The sequence below is a fragment of the Akebia trifoliata genome, chromosome 10, assembly GCF_017979445.1.
Source record: "Akebia trifoliata isolate Shusen 1 chromosome 10, ASM1797944v1, whole genome shotgun sequence".
In the NCBI taxonomy this organism is placed as follows: Eukaryota; Viridiplantae; Streptophyta; class Magnoliopsida; order Ranunculales; family Lardizabalaceae; genus Akebia; species Akebia trifoliata.
Window position 1 is genome coordinate 23,942,322 of NC_141384.1, and position 27,334 is coordinate 23,969,655.

A 27,334-nucleotide genomic window follows, 5' to 3' on the forward strand; every position below is an offset into this window, starting at 1 on the left:
TTAATATTTTTTTAATAAAAAAATATTAATCTTAAGTTTCGATTTGATATTTTTTTGATAATTTTTAAAATTTGTTACTATTTTGATAAATAATTTAAAATATAATTTTTTTTTTGATAATTTTTCCAAATTTAAATTACATTGTACACTGTGAGATATATATACATCAAATATCTTTATAAACACTATAATACCTGACCAAATGGTATTCCGAGCTCAATACACTTTCTGGTTGGGTCTCAACTGTCCAAGGTCAAAGTAGTAAGGTCAATCCCAAATTACAAATTGGAGTAAAAAAAACGAGAGAACAAATGTATATGTTACATAGCCATAGGGAAGATAAAACTATGTGGCTTCAGCCACCTTTACAGTTGAAATCTTGAGCATCAACAACATTATAGTACAAAGAAGAAGGTTTTCCGTCGAATTTTGAGATCATTTGATGGGCTGTGAGCCCGCAATAACAATTCCCGAGGCGTGCAGTACATTTTTCTATGATTTTCTTAAACATGTTGTCTTCTTGGATAACTGGTTGCTCCACAAATTCATCGAGGGGCATCCACTGTGCGATTGACGCAATAAAGTTTTATCAGAAATACATATGGAAAGGAATAAGGATGTTAAGAAAAATGGTTTTATTGAATTTGGTGTCTTACAAAGAGACTTATAATCACTTTCATATAGAGGAACATCTAAGTACAAGAGTAACTTGTAACCAATTGAGACTAGGGCTGTTAATGGATCGGATCAGACCTGAAATCCGTTTCGTTTCAATAACTTCGGTTTCGATAGTATATCCTATATCTTATTGGATCAGATCTGGATCAACCATGTCCCAATCTGATAATATGTTAGAACGTATATAAATTATATTATATATTTGTTGAGATATATGAAGTTAACTTAGATTTTATATGTAAAATCGGGTCTGGCCCAATTCGATTGTTAATGGAGATCCAGTAAAAACCCAATCTAATAAGAGTCCGACTTATCCTTATTGGATCAGTCTTAGATCCAATCCAATCCAAACCTCATTGGATCAGTATCAAATCGAGCTAATCTCCGATCCAGTGACAGCCCTAATTAGGACTAAATCGACAGTGTATACCAAAACTATCCTGCTCAACATAAACCAATGACTAAACATAATGAGTTTGTAACCCAAACCTGACAGGATAACTCAAAAACTCAACGGCGTGGCATGTGCAAGACTGTATATGTTTTGCCTCGGGATACACAACTGCGCATCTCTATAAACATGTGCAGTTGTGTATCCCGAGGCACACAAAAACGGTTCTTTGCACATGCCACATCGGTGAGTTTTTAAGTTATTCTGTCAGGTTGAGTTCCAAAATCAGCACTCTTCTAACAAATTATCTCCATTCAATAGTTCTCAAGTGAAAGTGATCAGGGGTGAGGCAAATCACTTGGTGATGCAGGGAAACGGTCGAGCTGATGGTGTGTGCCTAGTGCCTACCAATGGCCACATTTCATGTTTGTCTTTGTAGGAAATCCACATTGTTTTAGTTTTTAATGGAGTTCATAATTGTGTTGATGTAAGAAAGACATGAGAAGAGCAAGCCAGTTTTTCTAGTGGTGTAAAGTATGATAGTTACCTTGGCAGCTTGTACTTCCAAGTCATCTACTTTGATCTGAGATGATAGGGGTCTTAGCAAGCAAATGAAGAACAAATCTGACTTTTCAAAAGCTACATGGTGAGCATGCCTGATTAATTCATACAAACTGCATTAGAAATTCAGCGGAACAATTGAACGAAAGTTAAAAACGGCATAAGTGAGTATAACTAATTAAAGTACGTCGGATCCATTGAATGAATAGTCATTTAGGGCCATCATCAAAGTTTAGGTATTAAATTATGAAATTGTTAGGATTAGGAGGTCCGTGTCTCTCTGCTTCTCGCGGGAAGCCTTGTGTGTTTGATTAAACGAATTTTTTAAAGTTGTTAAGTTTTTAATGCTTATTTGGTATCGAATATCCGTGTCCTGAAGGTAATACATTACATGTTTTTATGGGCATGCTGACATGTTTTGGAATATTTTGAGAAACATTCCAAAATATATAACGTTTGTTTCATTCCGGTATTCATCATCATCAAAGCCTTATCCCAAAAATTATGAATCGGTAGAATGAGTTTCCTTCCTCCATTCAATTCTGACTAAAGCCGTGTCTTCTATTAATTCAAGTGCCTTCACATCCACTCTCACTACCTCAATCCACGTTTTATTTTGTCTTCCTCTCACTCTTTTAGAACCGAGACTTTGATAAGTCTTCGTTTAAGACCTACACTTTCACGAATCATTTCCACTAACTACTGTGGTTCCATATAACTAAAAACCTTAGAGATCCAAATATAATAAGTAGAAATCTTAGGCTCCTCTCTCCTAGAATCAAGGACAATCTACCATCCTCATACCTGCACACGTCATCCACATTCAGGACCAATGAGCACCAATCATTCAACCCAAATTAGAAGAAAATGATGGAATGAGACCACAACCAAACTGGGCCTTGGTTTTTAAATCAGGTTATTGTTTTTTAGTGAGTCAACAAATCTAAATTTATTGTTGCTAACATCACATGAGGCCGAGTATCATCACCAGAAGACATGGCTTTGGACAGAATTGAATGGAGTAACAAAATTCGTTCCAACTCCAAGTTCTTGGATAAAGGCTTTGATGATTATGATATTAAGTAACTGAAAGAAACCACCATTTCTATGAATATAAGTAAACATTGTCATCATTACCTAAAAGCAATCACTTCCACAAACTCAGTATCAATCTGCAACATAAACAATGGATGCAGTTAACATGCATGACTGAGCCTGATTAACAATTTTAGAACATATGGTGTAAGATTAGGAAAAAAATAAAAATATATATATATATTAAGTCGCTGGCCCTGCTTGGTACACAACAAATCATTTGCATTTGCAATGAAAACGTTCTACAATGAAAATTTTACTATTGTTTGGAAGCCATCGGAAAATCTCTTGAGAAATCATGTTTGTTTTTGGTTGATATTTACAATGCAAAAATATGTTTGCGGTGATTTCTTATTAAAATAAAACGTGGAGACAATTTTAACTTACTCGAACTCATAAAAGAATTTATTCAAATTACAAAAATACCTTCAATACTTGTTGCATTAACATACAAATGAATTTTAAAAAAAATTTCCTTACCAAAGGTATAGTGACCTACATATTGAAATTGCAAAAAAAAAAAAAAAAAAATACCCATCATCAAAGAAACCTTTCAAATTACAAAAATACTTTCAATGCTTGTTGCAATAACATGCACAAGAATTTACAAAAACTACTATCATGATGAAGGATATTTTGTAATAACATTGATGAGGGGTATTTCTGTAATTTTCACGTACAATTAAATGTATCTTTGATGAGATCTATTTTTGTGAATTCATATTGTAGCAAGTATTGGAGGCCCACTTTTATAATTTAAAATTTTCTTTGACGAGGGGTTATTTTGTAATTTCAATATGCAATTTAATGTAACTTTGATAGGGGTATTTTTATAAATTTAAGTGTATATTATTGTAAGAAATACTGAGGGTATGTTTGTAATTTCATTAATTTCTATGAAAAGGAGTATTTTAGTAATTTTGATATGGATTGGTTAGAGTCGAATAATTTTGCAAATGATTTGCATTACTTTTTGTGCCACAAAATCATTTGCTGAAATTTCTTATAAAGTTAGGTGATCTATGCAAATTTTTCGCGATACAATTCATTTGCATTTTGTAACCAAGCTCCCATAAAATTAATTTCAGAAAAATTATTAAACAAGAGAAAGATTTGAAGTATTAGCTTCTTACACCAGTTTCCTCCTTAATTTCTCTTACTGCACCCGTAAAGATCTCCTCCGACTGGTTAATAAAAAACAAAGCAATTCAACTTCGAGGGGAAAAAACAGAATAAAAAGCTGGGATCGATACCATTTACACAAGGTCCAAAAAATAAAGTTATGGTTCAAACTCAAAAACAATATGGGTTTAGGGCAGTGTACCTCAAGAATGAAACCAGTTGGTAATTTCCAAACACCAACAAATGCTGGAGCACAGTGCTTCTCCTGCACTACAAGCACCTGCACAGAGTCATCAGCACAATCTGCATTAAAATTGATTTTCTACATATAGTACTGTGTGACTCTACAACATCCATGTGTGGTAATAACATAGACCCCAACTTCACACTTATAACTGATAAAAAATCATAGAAAAAAGAAATTTTTTAAAAGGATGCCAATTCTGTCTTTAAACATATAGAAAATGTGTTTATTTGTTTCATCCGAACGCAAAAAACATAAGATATGCAAGAAGAGGAAACTTAAGGCGCCTTCAAGGAAATATCCTGACCAAATAATCTACATACATGCTTGTTTTTTGATAGTTAAGTTGGGATCAGACCTATGGCCTCATGGTTGCACACAAATGATTTTTAAATTGGGCAGAAGGCTTGACCACGTATATTTTATAGTTTGCATCATTATTTACATAAGCATACCTCATTTTTCTCGTTGATCACAAACCCGCCTACTCCAACTTGATGTGAAGCATTAGCAGGAAGCATACAAGGTCCTTCCGGAATCCAATATGTCAACATTACATATCCTGGTTCAGCATGGTGGTATTGGAACCCTTCCTGAAATCAGATTAATACCATAACTTATACGCAACCTCCCCAATGTCTAGATTTTATGTCTCATAATTAGTCCGAAGCCTAAATGATGGAGGACTAAGGGTGAGTTAGGTGTGCCCCATAGAAGCAGTGTTGCATGGGGTCATCCAAAATCTTAATTAAGATCTATGTTGGATTACCATATTAAGGACAAGATTGAGTAGGATGTTGCCCATAGAATTACAGCTAGGTCATTAATGCAGAGTTGCTCTTATGAAGTTTTATACCAATTCAACCCTATAAAAAAATCTAGCATGGAAGAAAAAATTACTGTGCTTTGTAGGGAAGAGTGTTAATTAATTAAGAACAACATGTTTGTATATGATTCTGGCAAAGATGAAGATTTTATCATAGATGAGTGAAAGACTTGAAAGTCATTTGAGATGGTTTGGGCATGTAAAACGATTGTCAATTTAAAAACACCTTAAGATAGTAAGAAAATATTTGAAGATACATTTTGAGATAGACTAGAATGGAGACACACAATTTGCCATTTATAAATGGTTACAATAAGGCATTGTGGAGGATCACGACGATGAAAGAAATTATGACAATTGTAAATTAAAAGCTTCAGATGTAGATAACTTAGCATCTAATGCCAACCAAATGTGTTGGACACCAATATTGAGACACTAGGCCAAGTCTTAAGAGTTCAAAAATGGGGATTCCTAGTAATTTGCATTCTATTACTTTCAGCTCACAAATTAAACAATTATAAACATTGAGTTCCACCTTCACTGCAATTGGAACAAGTTCAGATCGTTCCCGTGGCAATTTAAGCCAAACGCCTTTCTTTCCCTGGAAAAGAATCACACAAGGTTCTAGATTAGGGAAGCTTACGATACCTTAATTGAACCGAGAAGTATGAGATAACACCTTCAATTTCCATTGCGTAATAGAGGAACGAAGGATCGAAACAAAGGAGTTCGGATTAGATGGCAATCTCTCTGGATTGACCACAACTCCCTCATAATCATCTTCAGAGGCATCAAGTATAGTGCTTTCTTCAAATGATGAACTTGAACTGGCCCCATTTCCTCCATCGATCCGAGATGAACCGTTTACCACCACACATTTTTCTTGACCAACCGAGTCAACAGGTTGACTAGATGTTCTTGAAGTTGAATAAGAAGCTTTAAGTAAAATTCCTGAATTAGAAAATCAAATAAATGATTAAACCTTGAATTTCAAGTACAAGGATCCAAAACATCAAACAATGCATGAGCTTCTAATACAAATCCAACCAAATTTTACCAAAAGAGCGAAACAATTCAAATTCAACAAAACCCAGATTAAAAACAGCACAAATTTAACTCAATTTTTTTTATTAACCTCCATGATCCAAGCGTCAATTCAACTATTGTGACAATCCAAAATTTTGAAATAAAAATAATATGAGTTGGAGAAATTAAAACTACCTCGACAAGAACAGGACTGTCTACAGACTTTGACACCACTCCAACGTCTAGAAAACGGATTCGAACAAGTCCTTCCGAAAAAAACTATCTTCGATACCGACACTGACCTCGAATTGAACAATTTCCACTCCATTATGTACTCTTCTAAGTCTCAACCAAATGTTAGCATCCAAAGCAATCTAGTTCTACATAGAACCCAAAGCAAAATAAAATCTAAAACCCTCTACAGCTACTTAAAATACAAAATCTAGATTCTCATAACCCGTAACGATCGAATACAAAGTAAAAACATGGGAGTCATCGTCTTTCGGATTGACTTAGAGATCATTTACAGAAAAGACACAACACATAAGAGCATTTTTAAGCACAAACCCACATAAGGACAACCAATTAAGGCCATATGTAAGCTGTAATCTTATCCAAAAACAAAGATTAGTGAAATGGGTATTTAGTTTCATGAGTGGTGAGAAATGGGTTTTGTGTGAGAAAGACAACCATAGCTAAAATCCAATCAAACTCTCAAAAACTAGAAAAATGGAGAAAACGAGGGAAAATTAAATAAAATAACAATAAATTGAAAGTTTGAGAAAGAGAGAGGAGAGATTCAGAGGGTGAAGGACGGTGAGAGAAGTTAAATGGACGTTATTTTACCTGTATTGGTGTGGACCCCACAGAAGCACGTGACTCTCACAATGTGTGGCTGAGGCTTTTGAGAGAGATGTTGGACTAATGTTTCTTTGTCGATTGAATTATGATCTATCTTGTACTCTTGAGGCCATTTTCATTGTTGTAGTCCGCATACGTGGCAGTCAAGTTTTGGCCTTAGGGATCCACAAGGATCATTGTTTAGTTTTTTTTCAAATGAGAAACTGCCACGTATTTTAATCATCATCACTATCATCTTCTAGGGACCATGAGAGTACCATTCCAGGGACAGTTACTTCCATTATTGTATGTTCTTTCATGATGGGAGGAATGATAAATTAGTAATGCGGATCACTTTAATAGCTTACTTCGATAAATCAATCAGACAGAAAAAAGTGGGCAAGCCATATGCAATTCTTGTTGGCGCCAAATATTTGATAAAATAAAATCCTAATGAAAAACACTTTCTTTACTAACTTAGTAAGATTTCAAATCTCAAATCGGCAATCCAACACTGTACAGCTGTCAAGATTTTGAATAAAAAATCAGACACAAAGATAAAATAAAATAAAAGGGTAAATTACACTTTGACCTCTTGTCATTTGGCATAATTCCACTTTGACCCTCCTAATATTTTGATAATTGTCCTTACCTCCTCTTTTGCTAATGGGTTAATATGTAGATGTCATTTTACTATTTAACCTCTTATTTTATATTATTTTTTTATTAAAAAATTAAGTATTAAAACAAATATTAAAATGCCCCTGTTCATTGAACCCATTTTTTCATATATATTTTTATTTATAAAAAAGAATAACACTTTAAAAAAAGGCAAAATGATCTTTCATAAAAGGTACCTAAGAGTTAAGTTGAGAGAAAGGAGGGTAAGTGACCCCATTAAATAATTATAAGGGAGGTAAGTATTATCATCTAAATATTAGAGGTCAAATTGGAATTACACCAAATTATAGAGAGTCAAAGTGTAATTTACCCTAAAATAAAATAATAATAATAATAATAACAAATAATGTTTTTTAGATTTATCTAGGTTTTGAAAACGGATGAGTAAAATTCTTACTGAACTCTCAAATTTAAAATTAAAATTTAACTGTATAAAATAATTTTTTATCTTTGAAGTCCATAAAACCTTGTCCTCTGCATCCGTGTGTCATGGAACATGAGTTTGGATGCGAGAAGGTAAACCTTGGTAGGATTTGAAATCTTGTTAAGTTAGTAAGGCTAGTCTTACTAACTCTTTTCCTTTTATATTATCATCATCTGATAATTACGATGATGAACTCTTGGCACGTGTGATCCACAATTGGGTGGTTTCTCTTACGGTTTTGGTTGATGGATTACAGACTCGGTTGTAGTGTAACTACAAAGTTAGAAAAGCATGTAATCACTACCTCTAAATATAACTCTTTTTTTTTTTTTTTTGGTATTATTGTAATTTATATGTGGTTGAGGATCTGTGTCACGTGGTACGGGAAAAGCAGACTTACGAACGTGATTTTTGGATAGAAAGGAATTAATAAGCATGGAAAATGGGAAAATGATTTTACAATAAAAAAAAAACTTGAGGAGTGTATGATTGGGCATTTTGTGGAATTCTTTTTGTCGCCCAAAGCGTTTTCGGGACTGGGGAGAGAAACTGATTTCCCTTAAAACAAGAGATCAATTCTTGGACATCTACCCATAAACAAGGGAATACATTATGTCATAAAATTTAATTTTCCCATTTTTGACTATGTGCATGGCACACTCTTTTGGGCCTATTATAAATCCATCAATGTTTGGCCCATGGTTTGGGAGACTTGCAAACAAAAACTTTGCCATCCTTGGCAAGTTCTACTAGATTCAAGGATTTTTTGTATCATATAAGCTTTGGCTAAGCAATGTTATCTACGATATAAAGAAAAAATCTAATGGCTAAAAGTTATTAATCAGACCGATTTTAAATGCAAAGTTGGATCAAAGGATGGATTTTAAATTCGATACTTTAATAGGCCCGGAAGAATGCAAATTAACTATATCTGGGTGTATGTGCAACTAGTTTGGCAATTCAAAAAATCGGGGCCAATCAAGGTCAGTTTTGGTTCAAATTTTTTAAATCTTGTTTGTCAATTTGTATAATTTTTGGCCATTTTTAAAAACATTTTAAAATATAAAATTAATTCAAAAAAAAAAAAAAGAAGAGGAAGAAGAGAGACGTCTTTTGTTTCATTAAAAATGGGTAGCATAGAACCTATTCAATGTTGCAATACAACTAATTAAAAATATAATCTTCTTAAATTGGACTAAATATGGGCTTGGCTCCATAAATGACTTGTATGAATCCAGGTTTGTGTAAATGCCTTGTATTCTATTGCGCTACACAGATCTACATGGGTGCAATGGATTTCTTATTTGGGGGAGGTTTATATATTTTAGTAACTCCCAATTTTATCAATAAAGATCTTTAAGACAGTAAAATGTACGAGAAAATAATGATTGTTCTTGTTATATTTTGTAGACGTAGGCACATTGTCGAATCACGTAAATCCTTGTATTTTATGCGATTTTGTCTCTTTACTATTTTGAGTTTTTCACATCCAGTAAACTAGTCAATTATATTCTTATTAATTGCTCTCTTTTTATTATATTTTATGTCACTATTTAACATTCATTAGAATTATCCTAGATAAGCTCAAACTTCTTTCAAAGTTAGCATGTTTCAATTTCTAGGAATAAATATAATCTTACGGAGTTTGTTATAAGACCAAAGCCCTTGTGATGTCACACTCGTGTGGCACTCAAGCAATCCCCATGATTTTTATTGGAGTTGGTCTTACCTACAATTTATCTCACAAGTTTCCTCACATCTCAAGGCACTGACAACACACAAATTTGGGTGATCCCTAAAAACTTTCAAGAGTTCCATAAATGTGTGTGTATTCTCTTGAGTAAGTTTATGTTGAGTTTAGTCCCACATCGGATCCATCATTAGTACTCCATTTTTCATCACCACTCTGATAGAAATGTGAGTTTGCAATGGAGAAGTGATTGACAGAGATCTGGATGATTTCTTGCTTGACTTTGAATCAGATCCAGAATCCGATGAGTCGTCTTCCATAACGTCTACCCATAATATCTTCATTGCGAATGCCATTTTGTAGCACATTTCTTAGAGTGACATTGGAGATGCTCAACCAATTTGGAACCACCAGTTTTCGTCATTGTTTGTCTTATAGGATTATCGCAACTAAAAACTTGAATAGATTTAAAGTTGGAGGGAAGGATTTTCTTACATTTCTGAAAAATAGCAAATGCGATAACGTTGGCGTTGCGAGATGTCATTGATGATGTTATTGGTGTTTTACAGTTGACTAAAAGATAAGAGGCTAAGATGGTCTTACCGAGCGTACCAGAAATTTGTTGACATTAAATTTCACAAATCTACCTCAAGATTCGTAAAATAAAATCATAAATGATTTTGTTGATTTTGATAAAAAGAAGATACACATCTCAATATTATCCTTTGATTAACAATCAAATACAAAAATAAAAGATGACTTGTATAGCTTTCTTCTTTCCAGGCTTCACGCGTGATTGGAGGAAAAGGTTGTTGTGATAGTGATTTTATTTGTGCTTGATTTTCTTAGAGGTTTTTGTTGATTTTTTTTTATCCGAGCTTCTTGTTTTATCGGTTGAGAAAGTTTTCTTGACTTTCAGAGAATGACTTTAGGCTTGATCTTCTCTTTAATTAAAATTCGAGTTTCTTGAAAACCTTTGCTTTGTTTCTAGATGAGCGCTTGAGAACTTTTTCTTCTTTAGAGAGAAAGCTTCTGTCTTCTGAGAGAAAGTGATCAAAATCCCTCCTAAATGAGGGAGGTTTTGGTATTTTATAGACTTAAAGATAATTTAGCTTTTCAATTATGCCCTGATTTAGAGAGCTTTGATTGGCTTATCAAAAGGTAAAATTCGTCAAAATCTAATTTAAAAGATTTTATGGACTATTGGTGAGCCAAATTCATTTATTTGGGTGTAAGGCCCAATGCTTAATATGTGGATCACTTAGACTTATTCGACCATGGATTTTATCTATGAAAATCCAAGACCCAAGCTATAAGAGGTATGTTTTAATAAAGGGGCCCAATTTGGATGTACAAGCCCACTTATGGATTTCAAGGGCTTTCTTGCAATTTTAAGAAAGGTGTAGGATCCATTGAAAATTTTACAGTCTACAATGTCTCATGTACAATTTGTCGAAACCATGAAGAGACTCGAAACCACCTATTCATGAAATGAGGCTTCGATAGGGAATTATTGAGAAGAGTACTCAAACCAATTTCTTAGTTAAAAATCTTGGGAGTTGAAAGGGAGAGATTCAATGGGTCTTGGACAAATTCGAAGGGGATTCTTGGACAACGATGATGAGGAAGATGTCCTTCAATGCATTCATTTTCCACTATGGAAGAAGGATGTGGTAGAGCCTACCAGAACTCTTTTCATCCAATAGAAGTTTATGGGAATATCATTGAGGATGTTAGACTTAGATTATTGGGTGAATTACTATTTCGTGAGCTGAAATTGAGTTATTTACGATTCCGATCACTTTTCATTTTAATTACTAAAACGTGAATAATCACATTTTCATTATAAAAAAATTCAGAATGAAGTGACTATTTCGCAAGTTTAAAGGAACAATTTAACAAGTTTAAAGTGAAATTGTCACTTCAACCCTACTAAATAGTCACTTTAAAAACCTCTGAATTCGTTATTGTTCACGTTTTGGTAATTAATATGAACATTGAGCCAAAATCGTAAATTCGTGAAAAGTTATTACTTTTTCATAAATATCTCTAGATTATTTGACATCATTATTCAAACTTAAGACCCAATAGGTTTCACAAGCCCTTCAATTAATGGGGAATTGATGTTGTTTTGGAATTCCCATATATATATATGGGAACGGTTCGGCAGCTCTAAAGTTTGTCAAGTTTTGTGCCAAACATTTTTTGTAAATCACTTTTGATGGGATTAGAAGTTTTGGAATAGGCTGATTTTTGGTGAGGATGATCTCCTCATCATAGAGATTATCCTCACAAAAAATCAGCTCATTCCAAAGCTTCTAACCCATATTTTGATAAATGTTTGACACCAAACTTGGTAAACTTTAGGACTGCTGAACCGTCCCCTATACATATAGGTTGGGGATATATAGTAGAAAATAAATGTGAAAGAAAATTACTTTTGAAGAAAGTAACTTATAGAAAATATAAAAGAGTTTCCTTTTGCTTTTTAAAATATAAAATTTTTTTATTTTTTAAAATTAATTCAAACAAACTTTTTTAACTTTTCGACTATCAAAGTTAAAAAGTTACTTTTTTTAATTAAATTTATTCTAAAGGGTTCATAGATATGCTTTGAAATCATCTCTCTATTGGAAAAGAAACGAAGTGGCCAAACCTCTATCTAAACCACTAGAACATTGGACTAACCAACAACTGGATGATATGCACCACCTTAGAATATTGATGCTAAAAGAAATTTTAGAGAACAAGTTTACCCATAACGTCAAATTATTTGAGAAGGGGCGACAGGAAGTTACACAAATGCAATTGAGATAATCAAATTCTATGATTGAACATCAAATTGACTGAGGAAAGGTTTCTACCGAAAATATTATATATATATATATATATTGATTGAAGATGCTCTAAGAGCGATTTAAAACTCGAACGAGCCTAAGTCAAGCCATAAGAGTCAGCATTGACTCGAGAGATCCAACAAGAACTTGAGGGAGGTTTAAAACTCGGGAGAGTCCAAGTTAACTTGGTAGAGCTAATGAAGGCTCAAGAGGTTTAATAGAGACCACTGAGTGAAATTCGAGATTTTTGTTCTGATCCGAATCTAAATACAACTCAGATCCCACTACGTAAAATCATATTCAAATCACTTTGCTTTCACTTAATCTAGATCTGGATCCAACCTGAACCAAGTGCTTGATTCAAGTCGAGTCGTGTTGGATAATTTAGGGTCATTTACCATTTTTATGCTATACTTCTTTGCTAATTGCTATAACATTCTATTTTACTATTATAATCTTTTTATTTTTTAAGAACTCATCTTATATTAAAGTAGTAGAAGATGATATTTTAAAAAGTCTAATAAATTTTCAAAGCAATATAGCATTTGGATCTAGTCGGATATATGGATAAATCCGTATCTGACCCGGATAAAGGGACGTCAAACACATTCAACCCATTATTGTTTATTCAAATCGACTTTAAGGGTCCAACACTGTTAAAGTTGAATTTTGGATTACTCAGATTTTGGATAAAATCTAACCCATTTTATGCCTTACAAATCTCGTCAGAGACCGAGATGACTTGCCAATATCGTTCAAGAACGGTTGAGATATTCAATATGAATCATCCAACACCAAATGCATTATTTGACACTCAAGATGATTCAGGCGATATTTTTAAAATCTTGGCTGATATAATAAAACTCAGTCGGATAAATAATTTTTTGTATTTTTATTAAATTAATTAGTTTTCCTAAGGTTGGGGGCATTAAGAAATAAAAATTTGACAACAAAAGTTATTAAGCTACCACCCAAAAGGCAAAGTGCATTTATAAAAAAGTGTCTTCAATAGGGTCCATTAAGTATAAAAGAATACCCTTCTCTCGGGTGAGATAATGAGATCATTCGAGTTATCATCGTATATCGTTCGTGAATGAGACAAGATTCTTTGCAAGGTTTAATGAATGATACATATTTTTTTAACATGATGTGACTTGATATATGATCATAATTTGATGGACAAATAATTCTATTTATCTTGCCTTGGCTAAAGTTAGACCGATATCTGATTTGTCAAATAATTATATTTTTTACAATTGTCCTCACCAAAAATCAGCTCATTTTGAAACTTCTAACCCTAGTTTACAAGTTGAAGAATCGTGGACCGTCCAATTTTTGTAAATCACTTTTGATGGGGTTAGAAGTTTTGGAATAAGCTGATTTTTGGTGAGGATGATCTCCTCATCATAGAGATCATCCTCACAAAAAATCAGCTCATTCCAAAACTTTTAACCCATGTTTTGAAAAATGTTTAACACAATGTTTGGCAAACTTTAAGGCTGCTGAACCGCCCCCATATATATATGGGAAATGTTCAGCAACAAACATTTTGACAAACATTTTGGCAAAACATTTTTCAAAACATGGGTTAGAGGTTTTGGAATGGGCTGATTTTTGGTGAGGAAGATCTCTACGGTGAGGAGATCATCATCACCAAAAATCAGCCCATTCCACAACTTCTAACCCCATCAAAAATGGTTTACAAAGAATGGACGGTCCACAATTTTTCAACTTGTAAACTGGGGCTAGAAGTTTTGGAATGGGCTGATTTTTGATGAGGATGATCTCCTCACCGTAGCGATCATCCTCACCAAAAATCAGCTCATTCCAAAACCTGTAACTCATGTTTTGCCAAAATGTTTGTTGCTGAACGGGACCCTATATATATATAAGCCCCAAAACGTTCAAAATCAGCTGATTTTTTGTGAGGATGATCTCTATGGTGAAGAGATCATCCTCACAAAAAATCAGCTCATTCCGAAATTTTTAAACCTAGTTTACAAGTTGAAGAAATGTGGACCGTCCGATTTTGTAAATCAGTTTTGATGGGGTTAAAAATTTCAGAATGGGCTAATTTTTGGTGAGGATGATTTTCTCATCATAGAGATCATTCTCACAAAAATTTATCCCATTATGAAATCTCTAACTTATACATTGAAATGTTTGGCTCTCTATAAAAACATATGGTTCATGGGACATATGTAAAAACAATGGTTTTTCAAAATATGGTGTTAGAGGTTTTGGATTTAGTTGATTTTTTGCAAGAATGGTCACTATGATGAGAAAATCATCCTCATAAAAAATTAGCTCAATCTGAAACTTCTAAATCGATCAAAAGTGATTTACAAATTATTGACAAAAAATCAACTATCCACATTCTAAATCATTTTTAATGGGGTTACAAGTTTCAGATTGGATTGATTTTTTTTTTTTTTTTTTTTTTTTTTTTTCGGATGATCTTCCCATCATAGAGATCATCCTCACAAAAAATCAGTTCAATCCGAAACTTCTAACTCATATTTTGAAAATTTATTAATGTTACATTATTTTTACATAGATCCCTTCATCCGTTCCCATATATATATATATATATATATATATATATATATATATATATATATATGAAAATGCCTTTGATTAAAATTTATTCAAAATAGAAAAATAACCCTCTATACGTGCGACAACATGCATGTGAACTTACAAAAACACCATTAATCAAATATATATTAGCTTACACATTTAAATTAAAAAAACAAATAAATAAATAACCCCGAGGGATTAGCTCAATGGTAATTTTGGACCGATAAGCGGTTAACGCTCATATCAATACTTAGTATGAGCTTTAATTCCTCAAGGAGCACCCGCGAGGGAGCACCCTTACTTACCTTGTGCATGTGATGTGCGGGCGTTGCATGGTTCCTATGACTAGTCTTTTAACAAGACCATGGTCTATGGACTGGGCAAAGCCCAGATAATGTCCGATCTCTTGTCAACAAGATACCCGATTATCAAATAAATAAATAAAAAATATCCCTTATCAAATAAATAAAAATAAAAATAACCTTAGTACTTGATACATAGACATGAATATATGAATTAAGGAAAATACTCCTCATCAAATATCTATTAACTTGTATATCAAAATTACAAATCATCAAATACACATATTTGCAGATCAAAATTAAAAAATTATGTTCTCCTCAAAGAAATTATTCAAATTACCAAAATATCTCTTTGTATTTTCGACATTAACTTGCGTGTTAGTTACAATTATACCACTCATAGAAAATATATTAACTTAAACATTGAAATTACAAAAATACTCCTCGACGAATATTTATTAACTTGTATATCAAAATTACAAATCATCAAATACACATATTTGCAGATCAAAATTAAAAAATTATGTTCTCCTCAAAGAAATTATTCAAATTAGCAAAATATCTCTTTGTATTTTCGACATTAACTTGCATGTTAGTTACAATTATACCACTCATAGAAAATATATTAACTTAAACATTGAAATTACAAAAATACTCCTCGACGAAGAAATTTTTAAAATTATGAAAATAGCCCTTACTACTTGTCATAGTAACATGCATATGTATTTATGAAAATACCCTCCACACCAAAATTTAGAAAATTATAAATAACCCATAAAAAGCTTCAAAATGATAAAAACACCCTTTTATCAAATAAATTATTCAACTTACAAAAATAACCCTCAATACTTACTATAGTAATACATTGTAAATAGCCCCATTTTGACACTCACTTGACCCCCGTTCCAACAAATTTCCAATGATGGCCAGTGTTCTAAAAGTACTATTTGTCATTCTAGATCTTTTCTGTAACTTTAGATATTTTATTTACACTTAAAATATCTTCCAAAGATTAGAAACAGACTCTTTTAGGATCACACCAACATTTTTTTTTTAAATCATAATTTTTTTTAAAATGATCGAAATACACTTGTTACCTTTTGCCCTATTTTCTACTTTGAAATAATCAAAAGCACTTTTCCCCACTCTAAAGATTTCGTAAGGTTGGAGGCATTAAGAAATAAAGATTTGACAACCTGGATTATTAAGCAGCCACCTAAAAGGCGAAGTGCATTTATAAAAAATAATATTTTCCATAGGGTCCATTATACTTAAAAGAAACTCTTCTCTCACATGAGATAATGAGATAGACTATCATGATATATTCTTTTTCAAGGTTTAATGAATAATGCATAATTTTACCTTGTACATGTGATGTGCGGGTGTTGCACGTGCCCCAAGACTAGTCCTTGGATAAGAAATGGTTTATGGCCTGGGCAAAGCTCATATACGGCTCGATCAGCTGTCTACAAGATATTCGGTTATCAAAAAAACATAAAAAATTAAAAATTAAAAATATCCCGTATCAAATAACGAAAAATAGCCCTTTGTACTTGATACAAAGACATGCATATATGAATTAATGAAAATACTCCTCATCAAATATCTATTAATTTGAATATCAAAATTACAAATCATCAAATACACATATTTGCATATCAAAATTTAAAAATTATGTTCCCATCAAAGAAATTAGTCAAATTACCAAAATATATCTTTGTATTTTCTACATTAACTTGTATGTTAGTTTACAATTATACCACTCATAGAAAATATATTAACTTAAACATTGAAATTACAAAAATACTCCTCGGCGAAGAAATTTTTAAAATTCTGAAAATAGCCTTTATTACTTGTCATAGTAACATGCATATGTATTTATGAAAAATACCCTCCACACTAAAAATTAGAAAATTATAAAGAACCCATAATAAGCTTCAAAATGATAAAAACACCCCTTATCAAATAAATTATTTAAATTACAAAAATAACCCTCAGTGCTTGCTATAGTAATACATTGTAGACACCCTCATTTTGACACTCGCTTGACCTATCAACTCGTCACCCATTGCAACAAATTTTCAATGATGGCCAGTGTTCTAAAAGTATTATTTGTCATTCTAGATCTTTTCTAAAACTTTAGATATTTTCTTTTCGCTTAAAATATCTTCCAAAGATTAGAAACCGACTCTTTTAGGATCACGCCAACATTTTAAAAAAAAAAATCATAAATTTTTTTTTTTTTGTTAAAATGGTCGAAGTACACTTGTTACCTTTTGCCTTATTTTCTACTTTGAAATAATCAAAAGCACTTTTCCCCACTCTAATAGTCATTCCACCCACTCTTCATATTTAAGGGATTTCTCACACATCAACATCTTACATCCCACTCATGCTTCCATTAGCAACATGAGAATATTCAAAACTCCATAACCAGAGGGCATATCCAATTTGATTTGATGAATAATTATTAATAAAAAAAACAGAGGTGAAGAGTCGAATCTTAAATAATGAGAGGATAAATTTTGCCGCCATAACTAAACGTGTAATTAGCATATTAATGGCCAATCTTAAAATAATGCCGTTAAATGAAAAAATGTTGTTAAGGTTATTTTATATATTTAATTAGTTTTAAAAAATGACGGATTTAATTACTGGCAATAATTAAGAAAACAAACCAATCGCCATTAAATCTCTTTTATGTATTTAAATAAATGGAAGGAATCAACGACGGTGGCTAAAAAAAATCGTTGAAGACGAAAGTAAAAAATTTATTGAAGAGATTGAAGACATGGTTTTTAAAATCCACATTCCTTCTCGTCTTGTGCCACATGAATACTTAGTTGATTCAGATGAGATAAATCATTTATCTAAATTTATTTATTAATATATTATATTCAGAAATTAATGTTTTTTCCTAAAATGTGTTCAATTAGAATATGCTCAATAAGAAGATCATATTTCTATTTTTGTCAAAAAAATAATATTTAAAACATTAAAAATTAAACATTTTTTTTTTAATGAAAATCACATTAACTCAGCCCAAGAATCGTGTGTAGTTTGTAACTTAACAAGCCTTACCTTATGAACAAAGTCTATCCTCACTAAGATAGTAAGATTTCAAATCTTAATAAGACTCATTGCGCCCATTTGGATAATCCAACTTTACAGTCTTTTAGATTTCATTCAAAAACTCGAATGAGTCTATCCAATATGTTGAAAATGGACTGCTACTGAACTCCCAATTTAAAATTAAAATTTAAGATGAAAATTAATTTCTATTTTAGAAAGTTCATAGAAATTTTCATCTGAAAATCCTTTGATATCATATCATGCTTTTTTGGGTACCAAACTTTCCTTAATATGGAAAGTGGTTTTTTTTTAATAATATAAATTAAATCTTAGAATAGGATTCACATCTTTTAAAATAATTAAATAAAAGAAGTATTATTTTAAAGAAAGAATTAAGGGAATTACAAGTATTAATATTTTTATTTTTTAATAAGTTGTGGATGCCATTCTAAGGTTCATTGAGTAATCAACTTAGTTAAGGGAATTGCAGTTAAGGAAATTTAGGTCATTTTGTATTAATCTTTGCTAAGAGACAGAAGTCAAGAAATCATGTCATCAGATGTCTAAATTCTGATCCCTATGTTTCTTGTTACTGTAATATAACGAGAACATGTTTCCAGCTTCAGGTCTAATTGGTACGAAAATGGGAGAGGGGAATAACTACTCAACTTCTTCATCTTCGTCTTCGTCTTCGTCATGGTTATCTAATTTATGTTCTTCAGCTCTCAGATCCAAAACCCTAACTCCTTACTCAGCAGAACCTCATGTCCGCAGCACATCTTCTGGAGAATCTCTGGTTCGTCGCCTCGGCCTCTTCGATATCATTCTTATAGGCATTGGCGCTTCGATTGGTGCTGGTATCTTTGTTGTCACTGGTACTGTTTCCCGTGATGCTGGACCTGGTTAGTCCCCTCTTTTTCTCTAGCTTTGAATCTCTATTTTTGTTTGTTTGTTTGTTTGTTTAATCTCTTCCGTATCAGTTCTGAAATTTACTTTGAATTTCCTCACTAGATGTAGATTTTGAATCTTTCTTCGGTATCAGTTCTCTAGCTTTGAATCTCTCGTTTTTTTTTTTTTTGTTGTTGCTAATTTGATCCTTTTGTTTGTTTAATCTTTTCGGTGTCAGTTCTGAAATTTACTTTGAATTTCCTCATTAGATGTAGATTTGAATCTCTTCGGTCTCATTTTTTTGCTAATTTGATCCTCTTTTTGTTTGATTGTTTAATATCTTTGGTATCAGTTCTGAAATTTACGTTGAATTTCCTCACTTGATGTCAATTTTGATTTCGATATTGTGGCTTGGATCTGTTGGATGTCATAATGTTAATTCCAATTTCATTTTCTGCATTTTCTTCTCATAGCATTTAGGGTATGCAATAGTTTCATTCAAGATGTGAAATCGCATTTGTTGATCCTGATTTGACTGGAACTTGTACTATCTATGCTGTGAGCATGGTTTTTAAACTCGTTTGAGACCAAGATGTACCGCCCAAGTTAACTCGGTATCAGAGCTGAACGAGACCAACACACAAAGTATTTTGAGACGACCATGTATCGTGAGATAAGCGAGTCGTCTCAGACGATATTTTCCAATATCTCGGGCGATACAAACGAGACAGCGCAGAACATGATTAACTCATGAGTTAAACGGGACGTATCTGACGAGATTTTCAAAATCTCGTCCAAATCGGTTTTTTTTTAATTTTATATTTTTTTTGGGTTCATTTTTTAATATGAATCATTTCTAAATTTTTTCAGAATTTTTCAGATTTTTTAAATGGTTAAAAACCATTGTTTCAATGTCGAACGAGACGAGACGTATTGTCCGAGTCAACTCGGTATTGGAGCTGAACGAGACAAAAGCTATACCGAGTTTAAAAACCATGGTTGTGAGTTCTGAAATTTGATTTTGTTAGCCACTTCTGTGTCATTTCTGAAAATTAAGTTGATTTTGCAGATGTTATTTCAGTATGTCATAATAAAATTTAAACTTGTAAAAAAAAAAATCATTTTCATTCTCTTTGAATTTAGGGCATGAAACAGGTCCGGTCTAGATGTGGAGCTGCATTTGTTGTTCTGGATACAACTAAATTCGTACTAACTACTTTCATTTGACGACAAATACATATGACTTGAAAGTTGAAACGACGTAATTATTTCAGAAACTCTGCAATTTGAATGTTCTCCATAATTTCAGAAAACTCTCTCCACACCCACCTTTAGATTGGCCCCACAATGTTATTTATCTTCAGCAGACTCAAATATCCCTCTATTACAACCAATTGAATCACTTGAACAATTAGTTTTTAGATGAAATACAAGTCAGGTAATTATAGCATCCAAGGTTGTTAAGACATACAAAGCATCCAACATCATTCAGATAGCTAGGTTGTAGCTACACAACTCCATATCTTTTTGAATGCCAATGTCATAGTCATTTGGGCCTTCCTTTGGCAGGCAAAACTTAATCCTCTATGGTTTCAAATCCATGTAGTGGCTCGCTCATAAAGATTTAGTTGGGTGGATGATTTTGTGTCTGATACAATTGGATACTAAGTCCTTATGTGGATACAAAGTAGAAAGTAATTGTGGGAGAAAGTATTATTTAGAAAGTAGAAAGTCATTTCTTTTTCTTTTTTTAATGTTTAGATTTTTTTACTTTTAAAGTTAACTCAAACAACATTTTTTAACTTTTCAATCCCCCAATTTTTTGTTTTGCTTGCCCACTATTTCTTTTTCTTATTTATATTTTATATTATAAATCTAAACAAATATATTATAAATCTAAACAAAGAGGTTCTGATAACCCTAGAAAAAAAAAATCTAAAAAAATCAATAATATAATTATATATTATATATAGTAATCTTTGACGAACGGGATCAAAAAAACTTTTGAAAGTAAAAAAAGTTACTTTTTTAAGTCTAATTATCATTACAAAGCAAGTGAATAGATGATTCAATTGATGGTAAATGAGGTAATTTGTCTCTTTTAAGATATAACATAGTGGCTCTCGAAGGGAGAATTTGTAATGAAATCGATAAAGCTGCGCGTGAACAGAATTTTATGAACTGCGGGGGAGAATGTGTAAATGGCACCTACATTTGGGGTTTGCCAGTAAAAAGCTCAATTAAGAAGGAAAAAATGTGGAGTGCCCTAATACCTTTCTGCTCTTCAGGCAGTTTGAAACAGTGTTGTAACATCTTCAAGTCTTAGGGTCAATTTGGGCTTTTTTTTCTTTAATGAAAAATTGGGGTGAAACTTGCAGACTGAAAACTAGGGTGGAAGAAATGTTTCCCCAAAAATCTAACTGATCTCTTTTAATGTCCCACTTCACATATTTAGGACCCACTACCATATCAAAATCATTTATATTACACTTCATCCAAATCTGCTCCCATTCCAAGCATCTGAACCCACTAAAACGGTAAGGAAACATTCGGATCTTGGATTCTACCGCTATATTTTATTCCATCTTCAAGTTTATTTTCTATTCATTTATGTTTCTTATCTATCTTTTGACTGTTACCATGCAGGGGTCACAATCAGTTTTATTCTCGCTGGAGCAGCATGTGTACTTAATGCATTGTGTTACGCCGAGTTGGCTTCTCGTTTTCCTGCCGTTGTTGGGGGAGCATACATGTATTCATACACGGCTTTCAATGAGATCACTGCTTTCCTTGTTTTCACACAGTTGATGCTTGATTACCATATTGGGGCAGCTAGCATAGCCCGAAGCTTAGCAAGCTATCTAGTGACGGTACTAGAGCTTTTTCCATTTTTCAAGGGTAACATCCCAAGGTGGATTGGACATGGGGGCATTGAGTTCTTTGGAGGAGCTATATCAATTAATATATTAGCTCCAATTCTTCTCACGTTGTTGACAATTATTCTATGTCGAGGTGTTGGAGAATCATCGGCCGTGAACTCAATCATGACTGCGACAAAGGTGGCATTTTTATTCTAGAATGTCTTATCATACCTATTAGTGTTATTTAAGTTGGTTGATGTCAAACATGGTTGGGGAAGAAGTTTAAGGAACCTTTCATGTGGAACATAAGGATAGTCTACCGATAGTATCGAACATGTGCCGTAGTGTTGGATCCACCACCATTGATGAAATGATCATATGGACATAACTATTTTGGTGTAAGAGGTCTCCTTGGTGGGCTCAACCCCGTTATGTTTGCTTTGTACTATATTGCCACTGGAACTGTCCTTAATTACAAGGCATAACTGCTTTGTGTGTGAAGTGTGCCCTTCCTTGTGAACTCTTTTGTTGGTTAATAAACCAATCTTTGAATTAGCTGACCTTGGTTTTGAATTAGCTAACCTTGCCACAATGCCATGAGAATTATATGTTCAGAGATGAAACTGAGTCCTATAATCTCTCTGACAGTATGGAAGATTCTTGGGGAACCTATTCTCCTCAAAATCCCACCAAATAGTGCTACTAGATTTGCCTTGGACCATGATTTTGTTTAGTAATGAAGAAGAGCTAGGGCTCCAATTTTTTTTTGGAGTTTTATCCTCACTCTGACCCACATAAACGAATAATTATCCCTGGACCAATACCTTATCATAGCTTTGCATTTAATAATTGTGTAGTCAAGACTCCTCTAGCTTACCATCTTATTAGACCATTGTAGTGCTCTGAAACCTCATAAGTGGCCTATTGATCTTCAAATTTTATGTCTTGTCAACATCATTATTTAAAGACCAGCATACAAACAATTAAATGCTTTGTTAGATGAAACTGATACGAGAACAATTGTGTTGCAGGTAATCATCGTCCTCGTTGTCATTGCTGTTGGAGCTTTTGAGGTTGATGTATCTAACTGGTCTCCTTTTGCTCCAAATGGTTTTAAAACAATTGTGACTGGAGCAACTGTAGCATTTTTTGCATATGTTGGGTTTGATGCTGTGGCTAATTCAGCTGAAGAATCTAAAAGACCTCGGGTATGTCGACATGAGAATGACCTAGTCCCTTTTTGTGCTGAGTGCCCCATGACCTAATCTCTTTCATCCATTGTTTTTCCTTCAACATTGCAGAGGGATTTGCCAATAGGCATTATTGGAAGCCTTGTCATTTGTGCAATATTATATATTGGTGTTTGCCTAGTAATTACTGGAATGGTACCGTACCAATTACTTGGTGAAGATGCTCCTCTGGCTGATGCATTTACATCCAAAGGCTTGAAGTATGTTTCCATTTTGATCAGCATAGGCGCTGTTGTTGGACTTACCACAACCCTTCTGGTTGGTTTATATGTTCAGGTGAATCACTTAGTAACTATTGTGTTTGATTTTCCATCAATATATATTGTGTCATTTACTTAATGAAGTAGTGTTTCTCTTGAGCAGTCCCGGTTGTATCTTGGGCTTGGAAGGGATGGTTTACTACCTTCATTATTTGCAAAAGTACACCCCACACGTCATACTCCCATCCATTCTCAGGTCTGGGTTGGTATTGTTGCTGGCATATTGGCAGGGCTTTTTAATGTGCACATACTCTCACACATTCTTTCTGTTGGCTCATTGGTACGGTGTTGTCCAACTCTTCCCTGGTATGTGCTAAGATTGTTCTTTAATTTTATTTTAGGGTAAATTACACTTTGACCCCCTTTTGTTTGGCACAATTCCATATTGACCCCCCAACATTTTGACAATTGTACTTACCTCCCCTTTCACAGACAATGTTAAAGTTCAATTGTTATTTTAATATTTTACCTCTTATTTTATCTTCTTTTTTAATTAAAAAAAATTTTAATTTCAAACCTACAAGAATGTTCCCATCTAAGCATTCACATTTTCACGCGTGAATCCATTCTTTTCACAACGATATTCTTATTTATAAAAAAGAATAAAATTTTAAACAGGGTAAAATGGTCTGTATAATATGTTTAAAAAAATCATTTTTTAACTATTTGGTCAACTGTAAATAGGCGAAAGGGAGGTAAGTCAGCCTGTTAGATAACTATAGGGGAGGTAAGTGCAATTGTCAAAACATTAGGGGGTCAACATAGAATTATGCCTAACCATAGGGGATGAAAGCGTAATTTACCCTTTATTTTATATGGTTTTGGACCTTATGTGTGGTATTCAGACGCACTATTGTGCTCAAGCGTTTGGTGGTAATGGGTCATATCATATGGACTTTGTAGAGACATTTACTTGGTTGTTTTGCAGACAGGCTATTCTGTTGTTGCGGCCTGTGTCGTAACCCTTCGTTGGAAGGATAAGGCAGCAAGTCAAGTTTCTACAAAGTGGATCTCAAACTGGAGCGAAGGTTTCATTTGCCTTGCCACAGTTGCCTGCTGTGGATTTGTTGCCGGACTTTGCTATCGTTTTAATGCTTCATTTATCTTTGTGGTAGTAGTCGTCCTGATTGCATTACTTGCTGCTATTGCTCTTCATTATCGTCAAGTGAGTACTATTCTATACTATCAATACTAGATGTTAATTTTTATGACTTCCATCATGCAAGTTTTGTTCCATTATATTACCTAGTTTACAAACCTTTTCGGTTTTGAGTTACTGAATCTATATACATATGTATTTATATTAAGCACAATGCGTTGATGTTATCTAAGTGAAACGTGGAATTGAAAATAATTTCCAGGGGAAATTAGAAAAGGTTCTTCAAGGGGATCAACCTCCTAAACAATTACTTCAAGGGTGATGATCCTCCAAATTAAAATCTCTCTTCATTCATACTAAACTTTCCGTTATAACAAGATTAATAGACTTGAGCATCCTACATCCTACCTTTAAAGACTAACTTAGTACATAAACTATATCAGACATTAATCACTTACCAAATTTATTGAGGTCCTGTTTGGAAACTTAGAAATTTGCTACAAAACACTTGTCAAATTTATCTAGAAAATATTATGCAACCCAAAACTCTATGATAAGCAGTACCAAACATATTGTTGACATGAAAAAGTCAACCAATGAAAAATTTCAAGTTGAGGACTCCAAGCTTGATCAAACTCCATAGGACCCACGATAAATGTTGGAATCTTCTATTAATCCATAAAAGGCATTTGGGGTGGTCAGATTTGTTATGGTAAGAGACCAAAATTATCAGAATTAAACCCTTTTTGATAACTACCAAATTAATCTTCCATTTGTTTGGTTCTATATCAGAGCTTTGAGGGTGTCAAGATTGATTTCGCTACTTAGATTGGTTGATGTCCACATGAGCGAAGTTGAGAAAATTTTGAAGTATCTCTTCTGTTTGGTTCTAAATAGATGTTGAGTAACATAGAAGGAAAAAAGACTCACGCTAGGGTGTGAGTGCAAACTTGTAAACCCTCGGGAGTAAGTAAATTACATAAATTGGGCTTCGTAAAAGTAGCATTGTTGAGTAGTCAAGGAATTAGTATTTTCATGCAGAGTGTATCTTCCAGCTGGAGTCACACATATTTTCCAAACCTATGAATGAACCATGCATAATTGTCTATGTTTTAGTTCTCTCACTGTTTCCTTTATCTAAACGGTCTCCTATTTCATAATTTAATTCAGGACTATGCGAATCCATCAGGGTTTTCTTGTCCAGGAGTTCCTGTTGTGCCGGCCATTTGTATCTTCTTCAACATCTTCTTGTTTGCTCAGGTTTTGCCTCCTATACATCCACCCTAGAACACCTGTAACTTTTGACAATAAAGTTTGGATTATAATTGAGTAAAAAGATACGTGATTCAAAATTTCAAACAAAAATGGAAAATATATCTCTAACCTTAAACACAAGTCCCATTCGTTGTCCTCTTTGCAGCTACACCATGAAGCATGGATAAGGTTTGTTGTCCTCAGCATCATCTCAGTTGGTATCTATGCATTTTACGGCCAGTATCATGCCTGCCCGGTAAGTTCAAATGAGACTATTGTTGATCAGAGGGCACCGTAGAAGAAACTTTTAGTTACCAATGACGTTTAAGAATGATTTATATGCCCACTTGATTGAACTTATGTTATATTGTTGTGGCATTGGTTCATAATGTATGGTCTTGTATTTCTTTAAGTCAGGGTAGCACAGTCATATTCTTGTATTATAAATACATGGTTTCCTTTAAATGGGGGCTTTGCGCCAGAAATGATTACTACATTGGCCACATAGAGATGTTGATAATAGAAATATAGGGAAAAAACCTTGCCCTTTGGATTCCCACAATGACCAGCCATGTTGTGAAGCCTTAAAGGTATGGCATTGGCAACTAGATGGGCTTCTTTTTCTTGATGATTGAAATTTTTATTAGAACAGCTAGTTGAGACGCACAGAAAAGGAAAAAAAAACAAGATTACACATTTGAAATGCTCCCCCCTATCCCAACGAATGAGGAAGCCCTCAGAGAAGTCCCCTTTGAACTCTCTAAATGTCATACAGCAAAATAAAAGGAGACTCAAGAAAGAAATGAAGATTTCTTACATCCCACTCATGCCTCCATTAGCAAGATAAGAATATTCAAAACTCCATGACCTGAGGGCATGCCCAATTTCTTCTAAACTCATAACCTAACTCATCAAATTTGATTTGATGAATAATTGTAAAAAACAGAGATGAAGAGTCGAACCTGATTATTTCAATTGCTGAAAGATTTTGGAAAATCATGGATCCGCGAGATTCGTGAGCGAGAAGACAGAGAGAGAGTGTGTGTGTGTGTGAGAGAGAGAGAGAGAGGGGAAATAATGAGAGGGAAAATTTTGCCACCTTAACTTAACATGTAACTAGCGTATTAATGACCAATCCTTAAATAATATCGTTAAATGATGTATTACCGACGTTTAAAAAATATTGTTAAGGTTATTTTATATATTTAATTAATTTTAAAAAAAAATGACAGATTTAATTATCAGAAGTAATTATGTAAACAAATCAATCGCCATTAAATCTCTTTTATGTATTTAAATAAATGGAGGGAATTAACAATGGTGGCTAAGAAATGTCATTATTTTTTTGGTATT

General features: G+C 33.3%; 2 protein-coding genes and 1 long non-coding RNA gene across 5 annotated transcripts; 1 reads left to right on the top strand and 2 right to left on the bottom strand.

Annotated features, from left to right (window-relative positions):
- Window positions 1–208: 208 nt before the first annotated feature.
- On the bottom strand, window positions 209–6,745 carry LOC147393359 (nudix hydrolase 8-like). Its single transcript, XM_086456268.1, has 9 exons — window positions 6,139–6,745; window positions 5,597–5,868; window positions 5,453–5,518; window positions 4,547–4,684; window positions 4,050–4,127; window positions 3,859–3,909; window positions 2,768–2,802; window positions 1,617–1,725; window positions 209–562 (listed from the first exon to the last, which is right to left on the bottom strand). Exons 1-9 carry the CDS (start codon window positions 6,269–6,271, stop codon window positions 356–358), a joined length of 1,089 nt encoding a protein of 362 aa, XP_086312394.1. The 5' UTR covers window positions 6,272–6,745; the 3' UTR covers window positions 209–355.
- Window positions 6,746–18,970: 12,225 nt separating this feature from the next.
- LOC147393360 (cationic amino acid transporter 9, chloroplastic-like) lies at window positions 18,971–26,484 on the top strand. Of its 2 annotated transcripts, XM_086456278.1 has the most exons (9): window positions 18,971–19,271; window positions 20,138–20,258; window positions 21,904–22,316; window positions 23,150–23,326; window positions 23,420–23,644; window positions 23,732–23,908; window positions 24,557–24,793; window positions 25,898–25,987; window positions 26,148–26,484. In XM_086456278.1, exons 2-9 carry the CDS (start codon window positions 20,147–20,149, stop codon window positions 26,277–26,279), a joined length of 1,563 nt encoding a protein of 520 aa, XP_086312404.1. In that variant the 5' UTR covers window positions 18,971–19,271; window positions 20,138–20,146; the 3' UTR covers window positions 26,280–26,484. The 2 variants fall into 2 exon arrangements, with proteins under 2 accessions (XP_086312404.1, XP_086312402.1); XM_086456276.1 differs by lacking the exon at window positions 20,138–20,258.
- On the bottom strand, window positions 25,638–27,075 carry LOC147393361 (uncharacterized). Of its 2 annotated transcripts, XR_015182192.1 has the most exons (3): window positions 26,944–27,075; window positions 26,112–26,230; window positions 25,638–26,025 (listed from the first exon to the last, which is right to left on the bottom strand). It is a non-coding gene; the product is annotated as an uncharacterized LOC147393361 (long non-coding RNA). The 2 variants fall into 2 exon arrangements; XR_015182191.1 differs by lacking the exon at window positions 26,944–27,075 and having other exon boundaries at window positions 26,112–26,249.
- Window positions 27,076–27,334: the final 259 nt, after the last annotated feature.

What these genes read in the sequence shown, in the direction of transcription:
- LOC147393359 (XM_086456268.1), bottom strand. Translation starts at nt 6,271, where the DNA reads ATGGAGTGGAAATTGTTCAATTCGAGGTCAGTGTCGGTATCGAAGATA. An exon ending in AAATTAAGGAGGAAACTGGT is followed by an intron (nt 2,803 to 3,858) that starts GTAAGAAGCTAA and finishes TTTATGTTGCAG; the next exon opens with ATTGATACTGAGTTTGTGGA. An exon ending in TGGAAGTACAAGCTGCCAAG is followed by an intron (nt 563 to 1,616) that starts GTAACTATCATA and finishes TCAATCGCACAG; the next exon opens with TGGATGCCCCTCGATGAATT.
- LOC147393360 (XM_086456276.1), top strand. Translation starts at nt 18,980, where the DNA reads ATGTTTCCAGCTTCAGGTCTAATTGGTACGAAAATGGGAGAGGGGAAT. An exon ending in CAATCATGACTGCGACAAAG is followed by an intron (nt 22,317 to 23,149) that starts GTGGCATTTTTA and finishes ATTGTGTTGCAG; the next exon opens with GTAATCATCGTCCTCGTTGT. An exon ending in ACATCTTCTTGTTTGCTCAG is followed by an intron (nt 25,988 to 26,147) that starts GTTTTGCCTCCT and finishes TCCTCTTTGCAG; the next exon opens with CTACACCATGAAGCATGGAT.